This window comes from Falco naumanni, chromosome 9 (genome assembly GCF_017639655.2).
Source record: "Falco naumanni isolate bFalNau1 chromosome 9, bFalNau1.pat, whole genome shotgun sequence".
Lineage (NCBI taxonomy): Eukaryota > Metazoa > Chordata > Aves > Falconiformes > Falconidae > Falco > Falco naumanni.
Window position 1 is genome coordinate 45818214 of NC_054062.1, and position 18813 is coordinate 45837026.

The following is an 18813-nucleotide window of genomic DNA, read 5'->3' on the forward strand; positions in this document are numbered from 1 at the left end:
AATTTTCTTGATTTATCAGAGAAGTTCCTAATGACGGCATTAACTACAATTCACATGTTTTCCTATGAACAGTTTTTTCCTGGGATGCTACAAAGGACGGTGAAAAATTAGGGCAACAATTTAACTGCAAAAGCTTTATACTCTCACTAATTCTCTCAAACACAACATCAGTTCTCAGTCACAAATGTTTTTGAGCTTTTTACCCACACAATGAACCCTCATTTTCCCCTGAAACAACGATGAATGACCAAAGTCACCAAATCTTAAATATTTTATGTCAGCTCCATTGTCTGCAAGATGGGCAAAATGTTCTTCAGTCAAGGTTTTCAAGAAAGTTAAAACACTGGTCTGTAAAGCAGAAAGGAAAATTTTTGAAGGAAGAGAAAATGAAAATTAAAAAAATCAGAGAAATCACAACATGATTTTGGTGGAAAATTTCTTGAGAGTTTTAAAGGGTGCTTGGATCAGGATAAAATTGCGTATGCCTTTCACCTAGACCAATAAGTACTCCAGGTGTGTAAATGGACTCTATAAAGGTTATTCCACTGCCCCCAAAGCCAATTAAAAAATCTGTTGCTTCATTCAAAACTGAGTAAGATTTTCAATGGCCAGCCTGACTAGAACAAGCTACAACTAGCACTGTGTTCTGCAACCAGACACAGAATTCAATAAAATGACTCCCCCTGTATTTTAACATGATGAAGTTAGCATCAGCTTCAACTAATACTTAGGAACTGGAACCAGAATCTGTAAGTTTAATATGATTTTAAGAGAGCAGATGAAACTGTGCTGCACACTTTTCCTTTGACAAAGGCAGCAGTTTTAGAAACTCATTAGGCAAAAAAAGTTCAGGATTTCTTACAAAATACCCCTTAGGCCTATACATTTCTGGTAAGGGTGGAGATGAGGGGAGAAATCTTAATCCTTCTCTGAAATCAAATTATTAATTCTTTTTCCTGAAATAACTCATAAACCAGCAACACAGCGGTCAGATTCCTAGTCATTAATGGAGAGAGAATGACCAATACACCTTAGCTTTTGGACGACCTCATCCCTACCAGCCCTCCATGCCTCTTGAACCACATCCTGGCTGATGTTACTGCAGGGGAGGATTATTATTGTTATAGGGCTCTGGTGTTCTTGATCTGTCAATATGCTGGAGCACACAGTCTTTCCTTTAGCCCAACAGGAAAGGCAGGATTCAGCTGCTTACACACAAGCTTCTACTGCTGTTTCAGCCACCCTACAGTATCGGCCCAGCCTCCCACAGTGGCTCCAGGAAAGACTGCGTCTCCCATAGATACTTGTCTCCCACCCACTACGGGGACCTGCTGTATACTTTAGGGTATCTGAAATGGCACTAGACCATTATTTTTAGGTGCTTGAATTGTTTCCAAAGTGATCAGAAATATTAGCTGCTACCAGGTGCGTCCATCCTCCCCTTTTGTTCCTGTCCTCTCATTCCATCCATCCAAATTGATTATGGCAACACTAAACCCAGTCCAGCATTCAGGTCACAGCCAAGCACTATGTGACATGCCTGTACCACATTTTATATGATGAAGACACGGTCCTTTACCCCCCAAAATGATTTAATTCTTCACACTTCAACTTGTAAGCTTCAGATGACCACAGACTTTTCTTTTTGACCACAATCCCACCGCAGTCAGAAGAAAACACATGGAAGATAAAATCCACTGCTGTCAAATCAGGAACTGCATCACAGACATCATTAAAAATATCACTGTGCAACAAAAAACATTTCTCTAATGGCAAGCAATACCAGAGAACACTAGGGGAATAACATAACTATTTGCAGGAATGTCATGTTGAAAGCACTCCATTGCTTATTTGGTTATTTAGTACTTTGGTCTGGATATAGAAGCTTCGCTACCACAAAGCTGCCAACTACATCATAAGAGCAAGTTTCTTGAAAGATTTACATTAATGAAGGAAAGCAGTACTTCAAGACAGAAAAGAAGGAAAAAAAAGAACACAGTCATCTGAATCACAAAGATCTTGTAAAATGCTCCAAATGAATATTTTCTGTTCAGTTTCCATGATCCCAAAGAATCAAGGAGAGGGAAAGAAGGCAGGAAGAATGAAGGAGGGAATTTACAGCAGAGAAATAGAAAAGTACCATGAAATACAGAAAAATTACCGCAAAAACACTGGGGGAAGCTTTCAGTAATTTAGATCCTAGGATTTACCAGCAAGAAAAAAGACTACTGAAAAATAGAAGAGTACATCTCTAATGTAATGACAACAATTAAAATAATCTATATAATGTGACTTTTAATTACTAATTTCATGGATGTCCAATTAAACAAGTCTATTACCTAAATGTCCATAAAAATTTAGCTTTCTTTTTTCCTTCTTCAGAATATCAGCAACCTAAAACTATGTGGCCACATAAGTTGGTCTGAAAGAACAAGTCATAACTCTGAAAGCACAATATAAAAAAAAAATAATAATTAAGAGTTCACACAATATTTCTTTGTATGTGAGAATCACCTTTCTAAAAAACGGTAAGAGTTATAACCTCTGCCAGGGAGGATGCCAATGAACTTGGTTAGGTTAATGTAAAATACAACTCTGTTTACATCATGATCTTCCTCGTAGCATGTTGTCCCTTACTGCAAGATATGCTGCTGAGAAGATCACAACAACAAATCACTTTTGTCTTCATTTGCAGTGGCCCTTGTGACCAGTTTGTCTCTAACAGCTGGTGACCTTTTGATCGGTCGGTGAAACAGTGAAGCCAGGTCTTAACACAGCATACATATACACTGCAGAGCTTGCTGAGAAAACTATATGACACCCAATCAAAGTCAAAAAAAGCAATAAATATAAACTCAGCCATGGCAGGTTTTTCCAACTGTTGAACCAGATGCTTCAAATTTACAAAATTACAAGACCACCCTTTGGTAGCGGTAGTTTGCCACTGATTTTCTCTCTCAGAAATCTTGCTGTGACAAGCACCTTTCAGGCAAAAAAAGTATTTTATAAGTGGACCGTCACACTTAAGACTACTACGATTTCAATGGGAATGACTTGTCATGGTGGCTGAGAATACACAAGACACATAGTGCCTCAAACTCTAGGTCAAAAAAAATATCACCTATAGGAAAAAAAGAATAGACATAAGCTGGCCAAGAGTTTTGCCAATGCCATATTGAATCCTATTTTATTTTATTGTTGTGACAATATGCAACTTATGAACAACTCCCATGCCAACCAGTGGTGGCACCTGATAACAAGATCCATTGCATTAGTTTTTCTGCAAAGAGGAACTAAAGAAGAGCACAGTGAGCTCTGCTTGTACAGCAGTGCTTCCATTTCCAAAAGAAAAACAAACAAAACTTATAGGATAAAATTCTAGCTGTATTTATCCATTGGGAATTTAAACCAACCATGATTCTTGCCCTACTGTCTGATATCACAATATTACATTCTGCTTAAGGACGTTTTGTTAAGTAGACTGAATAGGCTGATCACAAGACAAAAGCCAGACCATATGCTTGTAGCATCTAATAATTGAAGTTTCCATAGTTCTAAACTCCAAAATAGAAAGAAAAATAAAAATGAAAAATATATAAAATAACAGCAGTAATAAACAAGTTGTCATGTTAGCCTCTTCAATTAAATGGATGTGTTAATGATATACAGTGCCTATTGCCATTCATCAGAGAACCTCCAAGTGCTTTGCAAATATTAAATAAGTCTTACAAAGGGATCAGTTTGCTTACTACTACTGAAAGGCAGACACCTTTCAGGTGCAAAGTAGCAGCTGGTTAACTAGCACACTGCAACACTACATAACAGTTTAGGGCAGAAGGTGGAGAGGAATGCCTTAGTAAATTGAGACTGCAGAGAAATCCACAGAGGCAGAACGTAATTACCTGAACTGGAACCAGGCCAGAGGCTCTGGGAGAAACGCCCCTTCCTATCTGAAAAGTGCACTGGGATCATCAATGGCTAAAAGGACACTGGCTTCATGGCAATCATATACTTTGTTTTAAAGGAATAATTTTAGAAAAGAGACATCACCTTCTGCATTCTATGTCTTCAATAGCAATTAGATACCGAAACATGATACCATGTAACACCTTCCCAAAGAACTAAATATATATCGGTTTGCAAGAATTATCACCACAATAAGAAACAATGAAGAGAGTCTTTCCCCCTACCCTAACATACATATGACCCACACAGGTCCATTCTTCCTTCCTGAGAGCTGGAATTACAGCAGGCTAAGCAAAAGGAATACATGCCTTTGCTATTTTAGCAGCTGCATGTTTGCAGCTTAGTCCCCCCAGTGCTGAAACTCATTGTTTTTCTCTCATTTACAAACTGAGGTTCTTCCTCTCTAATCATGTCACCTATCATACATGAAGACACAAAATACAGAAAAAAAAAGAAATCAACTCCCTTTAACTGTCATGGCTTGTAGATTCAAGTATTGCATGCAGAGACAGTGGGATCTATGGCACAATAACTTGATCCAAAACAAGGGAGTCTATTTCCCTCCTTCATACTCACATTTAAACTGATATATAATCAATGCAAATGTAAAAGAAGCTATCACATACTGCTAACTACCAAATTAATTAATCCAAAGACTACATATGAAGAAAGATCCAAACTACAGCAGCACTACTTGTTGACCTGTACCCTTACATACCATAACTGTACATTCGCAAGTTCACATATCATTTGCTACAGCATCTCACAGGTGTGTTCTACAGAACTTCATTAGCCATCTGATGAACTACCAACTTTCCGTGTATTCATCTAGTATATACCCTTTCAGTCACATTCTTAAGCCCTTTTTTGCTTGCACAGATACAATAATTAGATATCCCATTTCTTAAAAATCTCATGTCGCTAATTTACCCCACAAACACCATGCAATTTGACAGCAGATTTTCTCTCTCAATACTGAATCAAGACATTTCCATATTTGGGAAATTGATTTCATTGTTGCTACAAAAATTGGGGACAGCCTTAGTGACACTTCCAAAGTCTTCTGAACTTATGACTATCAAAACTCAAATTCCATTTCTGGATCCACTGTGTTTCGTGGTGAGCTCACGCACACATACACATACCACATAGATGTCTGCTGCAATGTGACTGTCAAGGGGACATGCAGGTATTCTCAGAGACAGAGAAGGAGAAAATACTTTCTGATGTTTCAAGGATTGGATCATATCCAAAAGTTCCTTCTTAACTGGATAATGCAAACATACAAGAATCTAAACTTCCAAATTAAACTTAAAAAATGAAAACGTGGATCATAAGGAATTGGAAAGCAGAAGGAAAACCCTAAGGTCATCTCTCAGTTCCCCAACACCCGGATCATTTCTTAATGTTGGAATTTCATAATACTTTTCTTATTTCTAATTCTACCATGTTAATAGCTTCCCCTGCAGACCAAAAAAAAAAAAAAAAAAAACAAAAAAACCCCACTTTAGTTCAAGATATCACTGCAAATTTAAAAAATAAGTAAAATCGACTAGGCACTAGGTCAGAAAAAAATAAAGCGCAAATGTTTTTCACACACAATTATTTCATAAAATCTTATAGCTTTGTTTGTTTACATTTGGTTTGGATCATAGCATTTGCTTGAGATAATGGGATTTTTAAAATGAAATTTTTTAAATGACTGAACTTAGCTCCGACAGCTTAGTTTTAGCAGGTATGACTCCTGTATCTGGCCGGCCCTACTCAGCAACATTTCCTTCTAAACCGCCAAAGTGCTCAAAAATAGAAATATAAAATCTGGCATTTTTTTTTCCTCCCCAAATATCCTTTATTCCTAATTTGGATGAGTCATCAGGGGATTATGATCCAATCATGTTACAAACTCTTGCTTAAAATATTTAAACTTTCCAAAGAGCAAACTGGATGCTTCAGTGTGCCAGAGAGTAGCATGACTGCTATAATGTGTTTGAAGTCGGTATTACTTACAGCATCGCAGGCTGGGCTGGAGTCTTAAATTCATGACATTGCTCTGTTTTAGTAGGTAAAACCTGGACACCTGAACAATAAGAACCCTATTACTTAGAAGCTCTCTTAAAGAGATATCTTACTAGCTGGTGGTTCATTGACGCGATGATTCTTTACACTTTAAAAGCCCTTTGCTCTATAGCTGCTTCAAATGCTTTAATTCATAAGCCAAGATCTCTACACAATGGTGCTGGTAAAAGGAGAGATTATGAGACATGCAGATGTTCTCCAAAGGTTTTTTATTTACTTTATTATTTATTTATTATAACCCACCTCCTTTTATTAATAGAGGGTGGGGTAGGGGTGACTGGTCCATGAAATGCATTAGCAAAAAATTTAGCCTTGCCTAAATTCTTGGATGCAGATAGGATCTATTTAAGAAAAATATGATTCTTGTTACATATTTAAGGAAAAATATCACTAAAATCACTCCTTATGCCTCATCTGATTTGAAAAAGCTCATATCAGCATTGGTCACTTTGAAAACGAACTTTTTCTTATGAACTTAAACACAAGAATACTGACAGTGATGTGAAAGCAACGCTGTAGATTTTAGCTCACCTTATTTCTTAAGCTGTAATGCCTAAATATTTACTTTTCCTATCATAATAAAATAACTCCCTCTACTCTCCAAGTAACAGTGTGAGCAAGAAGTACATATGCTCATTACATGAAATGTAGATACTACACTTGCCTTTCTGCTCAAGTGTCTCCATCTTAGTTCCTTAGAGAACAAATGCTATGTCAGGTTTTATGATTATAAATTGAGATGAAAACAATGCATATAAGGGTGAAAAAAAATGTCAAAACACCTATATCGCTATCTTTTGATGCACAGTGTCCTTTATCCCCAGTGGATGAGATGCTCTTGGGTGAAATTCCAAGAATGCAGAATAACTCCACTTAACACAAAGTCAGTTACTTGGGAGTACACCCATGACACTGACTGATGATTTGGTCCTATAAGCTGCAAAACCCTCACATGTGACCAAGTGCACACTGCTTGCTTTTGCCACTATAAGTAAAACAGATAAAAATGTTGAACTTAAAACCACAGTAAGCTAAAAGATAGTTGTTGGGCAGAGGGGTTACAAAATACTAGGAAATATATGTATTTTATAAGAGCAAGTGTGTTGATCCAGTATTAACCAGTTAAATCTGTATATAGAGAGACTTATGACAGTGTGTAGCTATTCATAGCAACACACTTTATATATAATGGATATATCCACATTTTATCATCTAGATTAAATTATTGTGAATATAGATCTTTAAAATATGAAATTATTATTTGCTTTGATACATTGTATTTTCATTTTATTTATATCATATTCAACGCAAAAACATGGAGTCCTAAAATGTATTCTCAAATCACATCCTGTTTTGCATCCCTAAGTTTTAAAGATGAAACACTTGGAAGCACAATTCATACACCTATAAACCAAAAAGGGGTATGGTTTTAAATAATTATGTCAAGAAATGACAACTGTACTCTTTGTAGAAGCAGGGATGAATAATTACAAAGCTAGGACATAATTAAGCAATTTTGACTGTCGTATTCTTGAGCTGTCTTTCTGATGTGAAGTGCTGTCATGCCCAGAAACACACTTCACACTGGACAGGCATCTTCCACTTTGATCTACGCTTATGCCAGTGAAATGAGGTCATGGTCTGGTCATTAAAAAAGGCTTCCTCATCTGGCTCAATGCCTCTTATCCAGCTAGGCTTACCCAATCTCCGTTAAAATCAGGCATGATACAATGTTCAATATTTTGACAAAAGAAAACATAAACATCACAGAATAATGAAGTTTAGCTCACCGACATAGCAAGATGGAACACTGCATTGTAACATTAAACTGTTTTCTAATAAATGACTGCATCTTTCCCTAAGACAGTCATATCACAAACAGATGCATTTTAAACAAAGGATGAAATGAAGCAAAGCATGAGAAAGTGCAGTGTTCTGTTAAAAAAAAGAAAGAAAAAATAGGGAAAAATGAAAGTAAAAAAATGTATACAAAATAAAATATTTATGACTCAGTGATGACTGGTGATTGCTAGATACTTTTGCATTTGAGTAAACACCAGCTAGTCAGATGGAAATTTCTTGCTTTTATTCTCATTTTGTGTATTTTTTCTTGGTGGATATTTTGCTCTCCCAAGTATTTCATGTCAAGACTAAAATGAAAACAACTCCCCACATCACAGCCTCTTTAGATCATCACTCTCCTCTTTATGCTGAATAAGCCATACCATCTCCTTTTCATAATGGAGGAAAAAAAATCCACCTCACCTAGGATATTTGGGTTTTGGCGTTTTAGGTGTTTTGGGGTTTTTTTTGTTTTTTTTTTTTTGTTTTTTTTTTTTTTTTTTTTTTTTGGTGGTGGTTGTTATTTTTTTCCAGAAAAAAAGCAAGTCTGATAGACTTACTGTTTTTACTACACCTTGCAAAACAACATTTCCATGTGGCATCCACCAACATAAATACTAATCACTATCTCCATTCCTGGCAAGCATAATGACACGGTGGCTACTTCCTTAGGGGGGCAAGATAAAAAAAACTTTCTTATGAAGTTCACTATCAGCAAGGTCTTATATCACTAGGTCAACTTCTTAGGGAGTTTTTCTGATGACCAATACTGGATGTGCTGCAGTCTTCCACTCAGTTTGGATCCAGGTGTATTCTCCCCTAACTAGTTTCAGAAAGCTTAGAATATATTACCACTAGCTGTCTGTCAAACTTGGCAGAAGCTGGCCAACAATTTCAACAACTATATGGGATGGGAACTCACAGACAGACAGACAGAAAGCACTAGATTCAGCAAACCTGAAGGCTGAAGAATAATAAAAAAAATGTATTCAATATATAATATATGACAGAGTTTGAAAGTACAGCTATTGTGCACGTCATCTTTGTGATATATAGAGGAATGCTGCTTGTTATGGTCTTTTAGTATAGCTATAAACAGCTATATACATAGATATCTGCATCTGAAAACACATGTAGAAAAAGCGTTTGCATGCATGCTTACTATAAGCATGAATACCCTAGGAAACAAGCACAAATTCAAAACAATTTAAAGAGGTTTATAATATCTGTTCTGCATCCAATTTAATATTTATTTTAAATTAGCCACTTTGGTAATATGTATATAATATTGTATGATGAGGGTAATTTTGTAGTGCCTTAAGAAACATTAATTCATGCCATGAAAAGCATTTACAATGATTTTACCACCAGCAATTTGTACCAAACCATTTATAAGGAAAAAAACCCACAACTTCAGTATGGCAGTAACAACAGTAAATTTGAGCCTTCTGCAAATTTGCTGAAATAAATATATGTTTTATCATAAGACTGCGCAGGTAAATAATTCAAAACTATACAAAAGGTTCAATTACATATGTAAAAGATAAAGATGTTATCCCTACATTTGTGAAGTAATTTACCCCTCGCTATTGACTTGAAAGGAAGTTTCATCCAGAACGATAACTTCAAATTTAACAGGCATTTTTTTCCTTCTCTTACACTATTAAGTTGGTTAAAATTCAGAGCAGACTCTTATATAAAAAATCAAAATGCTAATAAAATTTAAAAAACACTTTACCAGATCACAATCTGATTTGATAAGAAGAATTATAAAAGAATACAACATACGTATGCTATATCCAACACATGTCAGCTGTTGCATTTTGGCCAGATCCAGCAAAGATGGTTTGCTGTGAATAAGATATCCACAACAGCTTAGAAAGAAATTATTTATTACCTATGTGAAGCTGGAATAACTAAAGGCAGTGGTAAACAATATACAAGCATAGCTTTGATATCAGAACTGTTACCATTTTAGTAGTTAAAAATGAATCAGTCTGAATTAATTTGTTATGCACTGCAATTGTACTTGTGATAATGCATTTATCTAGCACCAGTGTTACAGTACCAAACAGTGTATTTCCATAACTGCTACATTATTATTCAGCATTATTGGAAATCTTCAATAAATTATTGATGGTATATTTTAGAGCACAAAACAGTAAACAGAAAGCAAGTAGACTGAAAACTTGAGTTTTAAGAAAGAATTGCAGCCCTAAAACCCTCTGCAGCTCAGACTGCTGTTATCGTGTCTTGATCAACAATGGAAAAAGAAGGCAAAGCAGAGGATTCCCATTCACATTCACATTCTGTTTGTGTCGGTGGGATGCAGCATGCCCAGAATTGATGCGAGCAGTATCAAAAGCTCAGATTATGGAAACCGTCGCTCTGATGTTGTCGATGCTAATTAGCAAGACACCGCACTAAGTAACATCATACCAAATTAGAATCAGCTGGTCCTCTAAAAGCCAATAAACACCATAGGTGTGAGCTCTGCAAAAGACATTTGTGTTTAACACAAGGTGGGGGGACAACTTGTCAGAAAAACTGCGTTCTTTCGAAAAAGCACATTGCACAGCTGTTACATATCTGTAGACTGGGTAAAAATATTCTTTTAAGCTCAGTGACACATATTAGTTACTTTGTTATACGCAAGAAAGGTTGGAAACCAGGGATCTGATAATAACCACAGTCCATTAACCAGGTATAACAATGAAGTTTGATATTCAAACACATAAAAATTACTAAGGTTTTTGTCCCTTACTTGACCATATTTTCTAGTCCTTTCATTTGAAAGGTTTTGTCAGTTACTTCAGCAGAAGACACAGCCAAGCTTTCAGAGTTATTCTAAAACAATGTTAAAGAATCACATTGGTGTTAGTTCTTCCATTTACTCTCCTACCTTAGCATCCTTGGGCTTAACCACTTTCATGAAGGCACCTCTTACCAAGGCTTCCTCTCTCTCCCTCCTGGTTACCTTCCGAGTATCGAGAAATTTCAGGTTTCTCAATTTGTGCAGGACAAAATACCTGACAGCAAGCAAAATGCACGCAGTTAAAATCCAGTAATAAACAAAGACATACTCAGAGACTAAATTACTAAAAAATAAAAGCAATAAACAGCAATAGCCTGTTTCCTTTCTCTGATCACCTTTTTCATGCAATGCAGCTTATGTAAAAAGTTATGTACTTGCTTTACTCCTTCAAATAAAGCTTGTGAAATATGAAATAACAATTTCATATTGGGCGGATCAAAAAATAAGAAAGGATATAAAAATAAGAAAACTATCACCATGGGCATGTACGTTCTCTACAGGTATTAGTGAGGTATAAGGCATACCCGGAAAGAGAATAAATTGGAAATTGTTTTGAATTGCCAGTTTGAAAAAAGGACTTTTGAGTGATTTCAGAGTCCATCCCACATAGCATGGGAAAACCAATCTAAGACATGGGAAACGGCCAAATATCTTCTCTGAGAGAATTCTCAGAAAACATTAATTTGCCAACACTTCTTCAGATTGTAATGTTTTGCACAACAGTCAGCAATATTAGAGACATGTGAACAGCAAATCAGGGAGGAGTATAACTTCTTTTCTACCATACATCCTAAAATACCATCATCCTTTGTCTTGAAAAAAGTGTATGTCAGTGTCCAAAACTCTTAACATTAGGAAAAAGAATTTGTCAAGATAGAGCATGCAGTTGTTCCTGGTCTCTGCCTTCCAGGACTACATTTTGACACAGGTATCATTTGAAAGAGAATTCAGTTTGGTCCTGCCAGAGAGACAAGGTGTCCTTATGGCATAAGGATCTCAGCTCAGGATTAAATGCAGGAGGACACAGGGAGAGACTATTTTTATGAAAAATATTTTAAGAATTCAAAGTTCTTGTTAGGTTCCATCAGTACTATATTCTTAATTATCTTTTTTACTCAAAGTACAGCAGTCTTTTAGCCTCAAAAAAAAAAAAAAAAAACCAACCAAAACCAAACCCGTTGTCTCCTTGCTTGCAGAGGGGCAGAACATGGCAGATCCAAAACAAAGCAAGGCACAGAACTACAGCAAATCAAAATATCCAACCACAGCAAGTGCCTGTCATTTACATTTAGTCAACCAAATGTGAAGCAGACATTGCAAAGTGAGGAAAGTGCCAGACTTTTCCTGGTAGGGGGTAGAAAGGTGATTGATACTGTTCCCCATGCCTAGCTGCTTTGCATAAAACTCCAGTCCATCAGAAAGCCTCCTAATCATACCAATCCTTTCTGGCACTGGGGGAAAGAAATCAAAGTCATTGAAAACTCTGCATAACATTTTGAAAAAGAACACCACACAAAAAATGTGTTTTAAAAGGTAGGAGTTATAACACCATTCTTAAGACCAGATAAACATGTGAAAAAGTCTGTAAGAGTCCCCCTTCTACAACCAAGAAAAATTTAATGCTGCAAATAAACCTTTCCTTCAAGTACACCTTTCCTCTGAGGCAACAGCTTCGTAAATTGTTAACAAGTAAACTGAAAATGCTCAGTACTGAAATGCTCAGACAGTTTAAATGTGAATCCTCAATAAAAGACATTCACTGATACTAGGCGAAGGAGAAAAGAGAAGTGCTTTGCAGAACAGAATGTCTCCTTAGACCATTTATTAAACAACAGCTACAGATCTACGAGACTGACGCATTCCCAGACTCCTCCCAGCTTTACTAGCTGCTCTACCAGTCCTCCCTGGCATTTTGCTGGCCCTTATCTTTCAGTGGAGGAGAAGCTATCCATCTTGTGTTACTGGCAGAAAAGCTCTGATGACAACAGATTCTTTCAAATGAAGACATGTACAGAAGGAAACAATATGTCAAGAGTGAAGAAGAGTGAATCTAAAAATGAGCAAAGACACCCACTAAGTGTAGGGTGAGAAAAGATGAATATTCAGGTGAAGAAAACATCGGTATTAGGAAATCAGCAAATGTTTAATGATGGAATGAAATATGCCATTGAAAAGCAGGCTGCAACAAAAATGACAACAGACTAAGACAGCACTGTCATCCATGCTGACTTTGGATCACAGCCCTAATGTCAGTCTCTCAATCATTTCAAAAGAGCTTAAAATTATAATGGCATTCCTTGATACAAACATGGGTTTGTATTTTTAAGCCACCCCGGCTGCGCTTCAAAAAACAAAATCACCACCAGTACTTGCCAGTTCCAAAAACAAACCCCAAAAAACCCTACCCGTGTAAACTAAACAGCAAGATACACCACAAGTCACGAGTCTGGGGCTGATTTTTTATTTTTATTTAACTTGCATTCCTTAGGGAGGACAAATATTAAAAAGTACTGTAAAGGTTATCCCACCAGTAGAACAAAAGTATATCAGTGATTAATTCTTTTTAAAGGCGATTCAAAACACGATCCCATTTACTCAGATTCCTTTTACTAAAAGCGGAATAAAAAGACTCTATGTTATATGAAAATAATGCGATACTTTTTTATTACACAGCTGAAGAAAAGCATCAGGCTTTCTGGATATATTTTAGCTAGAAATATGAAGATGCAGTTTCAATCTAAATGTAACACAACTTTGCCATAAAAAATACAGGAAAGGATTACCAAAGCCCTGGAATGAACACTTTACAATATCAATTCAACCCTTGTAAATTTAATCCAGGGTTATTTGTTGCACAAAATCTCTTTACTGTGATGTATGACTTAGTTACTAAGGTTATCACAGCAGTATCCTAAAGTTGCATAGTACATAAAACATTTCAGTTAACAATGCAGGGAGGTTAACTCCCACAGATAACCTACTATCAGAGGGTTAGACCAGATGACATGCCTCTGTCAGCTTTCAGGAGCTATTGATGGTTCAATCAGTTTGTTTTGAAGGTAAAGTACAACAAAAGGGCACTAAACTTATTCAAACTGTCAACAGGGACTATGGAATGTTGCTTGCAGGTAAGTAATTTTGGGTGTTTTAAGACTATTATCAAACACCAATAGCTGCAGAAAAAGACAGCTACTAATAACACAGAATGCAGCCATCATAAAATACTTTATGGCAGGTACTAGGATCCATAAATTGCATGACACACTGCACCTGTTCTAGACTTGTAAAATCATTAGTTAAGAGAATGCTGTTTAATGAAGAAAGATCCATCTAAATTTTACATTATTATAACTTTACAAAGGTTTATTTTAGGCTAAAGGTTGGGGGGGCAGGGTGTCCCTGCCTGTCCTCCCTGATTTTTTTAAATAATTTTGAAACTCAGCACTGCTCCATGTGATCTGAGACTGCTGTTAGTGGGTTTTAACATCTTTGCAGTGGTGTGAAAAAAGGTTAGAATCTTCAGTGATGAGGATAAAGGCAAGGTTCAGAAAGAGGGGGAACACCACCACCCCACTTCCCACCCCAAACCAGAGACACCAGGAGGGTGCTTAGAGAACCATTTATCACTACCTGTAAACTGATCTTCTGATTCATGATGGATCAAGGAAATGAACTATGTAAGTAAGGTGGCATCTTCTTTTGTCCAGAATCATCTCCTCCCTTGACTCTCAGTGCCAAAAGTCCCGTGAAAATAAGCGAATAACAGGTATTCACAACACACAAACAAGAACACTCAGCGATGGGAAAAGACCGGAGAATATCACATTTCATGTTCTTTCAGTCTTAGTTAAGTGAAAATGACAATAAAGATTAGCAATTCATTTACCGATTTTGTAAGTGTTGCATGTGATTAGTAGCATTTTAACAGTTTTTACGGAGACCTGTCAAGATATTGGAAAAGAGGGACAGGATTGAGGGGGCATTTGCAAAAGAATGCAGTGAGTTTGGGATTCAGTTGCTATTGACATTGGCAACAGTTCAATGGGGCAAAGCCTTCCTTTGAAGAAACATGATCGAGCTCAGAAAGGGACAGAACAAAGACAGCTTTGAGATCAGCTATTGCTATTTATTAAACAATACACAACTCTAGTTTTTATATAAAAGAAATACCATCGCGGATACTGACTCTACAGCCTTTAACAAATCACATACTTGTTGTCTCGACTCTGCCTTACGAACATGGAAACTAAGACCTATCAGTTCCCTTGCAGGTATATTCTGTGCACGTTTCTACGTCTCTATTGTGTAACAGTCATTACTTAGAATACAGTCCTTGGGTTATTCTGTCACCCCCAAAAAATCAGTGATGGTTCACAGAGCCTCAGGAGAGAGTTTCACAGGTGAAGCAAAAGGGTTCAAAGAGAACATGTAAGTGTTCTTTAAAGGATCACATGGAAGAAAGGAACAAATCTATTTTTAACATAAGCACAAAATTTGTCAGTTTCGTCAGATGCAAGCTACTTTAATGTCAACTTATTTTTCTTAAACAGCTACTGTGTGATTTCATTCTGATCTATTTTTTCAGTAGCCATTTAGGTTCAGGCATAAAAATGTCTTTCATTTTACTGAGTTTTGGTGCACTACTTCTTACGATTGTCAAGCAGTTCTAGGAAATATTTATTCTAGAACTGTGAACAGCGTAACAAACAAAAAACAAACACAAAAAAAAACCCAAAACATACACACCGAAACCCAAAAAATCACATGATATCATAGCATCTAAGGGCCCTGATTCATTTATTACCTCCCTTGGAAAAGCAGACAAGTTGTAGAACACAGCTGGCCTCCTGATACTGAAAGATAATGGCATCACCCATGAGCCACACTATAAGAAAATCTTAAAAGAGGCAATAAATTACTCAGGGAAATAATTTTTTGGTGTGGGATTTGTTTGGGTTTTTTTTCTCCTTTCTCCTAGTAAATCTGTAAATGTTAGCATTTCAGAGAAAATAATCTCTTCCACTGAACCTTTACAGAAAGACTATGGTAAGAACTAGATTCTGTATAGTCCTTTATTTTGTACTTTCAGTAACAAAATGCTGGAATATAAAACTATATGCTACAATAATTAAGTTTAAAGCACAAAATTAAGCTGGCACTGAAAAACTGAGAAATATTTGCCCAGAAATGCCTACCTCCACCCGCAGCACAACTGCAACATCCTCTTTGTTTTATAAAGTGTTTACTCAGTTTTTTGTGCTATTGCATTTATTTTCTTTGACAATCACAGAACATAAAAATAATATACCTATTTCAAACTTTGAAGGGCTGATTACGCTCTCAGTTACATTATTGTAAACTAGAAATAATAAATAACCTGAAGTCGGCAAAGTTGCTTCAGCATTCAAATGGGGAGAGAGGAAAATAAAAATTAGGACTGAGCAAAGATGTTTATGACACTGAACCAGATTATCTCCTGTAAACATTTCTCGTGCACCACCCAAAAAGTTTAACCGCCTACCCCACCAAACAGCATACAGCTGGCTGCAGAAAACCCATCTGCCCCAAAACTTCCTCCTTAAGGAAGCCAGATCATACAGAAATGAGCATCTTCCACAGCAGAAAGCATGACGTTGGCATGAGATACGTTAGAGGATCACGTAGCCTCTGTGCAACCCTGGCACTGCTTGATTATGACCATGTAATTCTGAGGGGCTCTCAAGTCACTCAGAAATCCAGACCGCCTCCTTATACTTTAACATCCTCATCTCGACTTCAGTGTAGCAAACTCTATGAATTAAGAAAGTATCTCTCTATACATGTAACAATAATTATAGTTATGTCTTGACTTACTGTGCTAGTATGGACGAATTGGGGTATTATGGACTTCCAATTTATGTGGCTGAGCAAAAATGTTCTAATAGCCCTTGCTCATAAACCCTTCCAGTGGCTATCCTCATGTGGAAGTTGTGTGGCTATTCAATGTCTAACAAATACAGCAGGGTTTTTTTTCTTCCAGGTACTGTAGAAATTACAAGGCCTCCTGCAAACGGTGAAGTAGCACAGATTCATAGATTATACAGATGTAAGGGAATACCCTAATCATCTCATTAAGTACATAAAAAACATATACAGAAGTACCACAGACTTCAATCCCTCCAGCTAAAAGAGAGCCTCAGCAGTACGTTCACTGCTATTGACCCAGTACATTAGCATAATTTTCATTACTGAGAATTTCTACTCTCCTATTGCTTCTTGAATATGTATTTATGTATTTATATCAACATCCAAATTCAGTAACAAGACTATTTAAAACAGATGAGTAGGTTCTGCCTCCATTAAAAAAACAAAACAAAACCCCCACTAAACCAAAACAAAATCACAGTAAACCACAACAAAACTGCAAGGAAACTGAAAATGCTACAGGAGGACCCAGCATTTCACAGAATCAGACCTGTGGGGTAGGAATAGCTGATTTAGCTTGAAAAGTTAATCCATATAAAACGCATGCACTTCCTTTCTTGCTGTTATATCTTAAGAGGACTCCATAAGGTTATCACCATTTGTTCCCCTTGCCAAAGATAGCATATCTAGTATATGTACTTTTAAGCTAATTTAAAATAAACTCAGGCATTTGTTTCCACTTGCCCTTGTTTCCATGTCAACAGCACTTAATGAATGCATCATTCCAGGAAATGTCAAGAAGGAGCAAAGAAGAATGAACAAGCACCGAAAACTTCACACATGGCGTACATCCTTCACAACCATATCGCTTTAATGAAAATAGGTGAGGTCACCTGCAGCATTCACAAATGCTTTGTAATACATTCTGACCCAGATGCTTTTTCGCAGTTCAGTACCACCACGTTTGAAGTTTTCACTGCAAACAATGCCCCCACAGAACTGACCAAGTGCGGGTACAAGAGAAGCAACCACCAATTACTGTGTTGACTTCTGTTACTTTGATCTCCAGGTCGTGACCTTTGCTTTCACGCAATCTTCAAAGCAGAGATTGCAGAGTAGGTTATTTTAGAGGACGCGCTCTTTTGCAAGCTAGTTTTCTGTGCTTCGTGCTTCCTGTTAGAGCCAAAAGCTTTTAAAACTTTCCTATCACCATATTTCAGATATTCTGCTTTTCCTTGCCCTCACCCCCAAGACATCCCTTTACAAAATATTGCCTCCCAAAAAGAGAAAGCTTAAAGAATAAGGTAAAAAAAAAAAAAGAACTTATAGCACCTTTTTTTCTTTTAACAGAAAGGAACTAAAGCCATTTACAATGATGGAAAAAAAATATGAGTTTTTAAAATGAACCAAACAAGTTTGCTTAGAAAAATACCACAGAAAGGAACTTTCCGTTTTCTTTTCCTTTCCAAGCAAAAATTCCAATAACAAGCACAGAAATATTTTCATCAATTTGTTCTCCTCCACATCTGAAAGGTAAGAAGGATTAAGAGGGATGGAAAAAAATAGTTTATTTTTTTCTAAAAACAAAACAAAAAAAGAAATACAAAAAACCCTACTTAAATGTTACTGTGTTTCTTCGAAAAAAACTAACTACTTAGAGAAAAAAATCACAACAATGTTTTTGTATAAAACCTAAATTACATGAAGAACTAGGGAAAAGCTTTGGAACTGAAATGAATAGAAATGCTGTACCAATGGATTACCTGAGGAACCAGATCATAACTTCTTGACAAAAAACACAGTTTTATAATTTTCCCAAGCATTTATGATAAAACCTAAGGCAGAATATTGCTTTTTATCTGTGTTACTAATACCACAGTAAATCATTGGGCCTTGTGTTTTTAAAAAAATTCATCTTCCACATTTTTTTAAGGTTGAGATTTTGGAGTTTTTTACAGATCTTTTCAGTCTGTTGGAATGCAAAGATTAAGTAAAGCTTTGATTACTAGCACCTTTCTCTTTCTGGTTGAGGAATTAAATAGCCTGAACTCTAATTGAACTCAGTAGGAATGAAATTAAAGCTCAATGAAAAATGAAACTGTGGTTCCAATGGTCACTGCAAAAAAATTACAAAAAGAAGTTCCCATTCAGAACAAAACAAAACCAGTTAAAGTTTATTGTAAAGCAAAATGTTGACATAATTCAGGTTC

General features: G+C 36.4%; 1 protein-coding gene across 1 annotated transcript in view; it reads right to left on the reverse strand.

Annotated features, from left to right (window-relative positions):
- Window positions 1-18813, reverse strand: part of LRMDA (leucine rich melanocyte differentiation associated) — a 679994-nt gene that overhangs the window by 273766 nt on the left and 387415 nt on the right. Inside the window, exon 5 of the mRNA XM_040606395.1 lies at window positions 10787-10913. Within this exon, the coding sequence (XP_040462329.1) occupies window positions 10787-10913 (127 nt within the window). The remainder of the gene's footprint in view (window positions 1-10786; window positions 10914-18813) is intronic.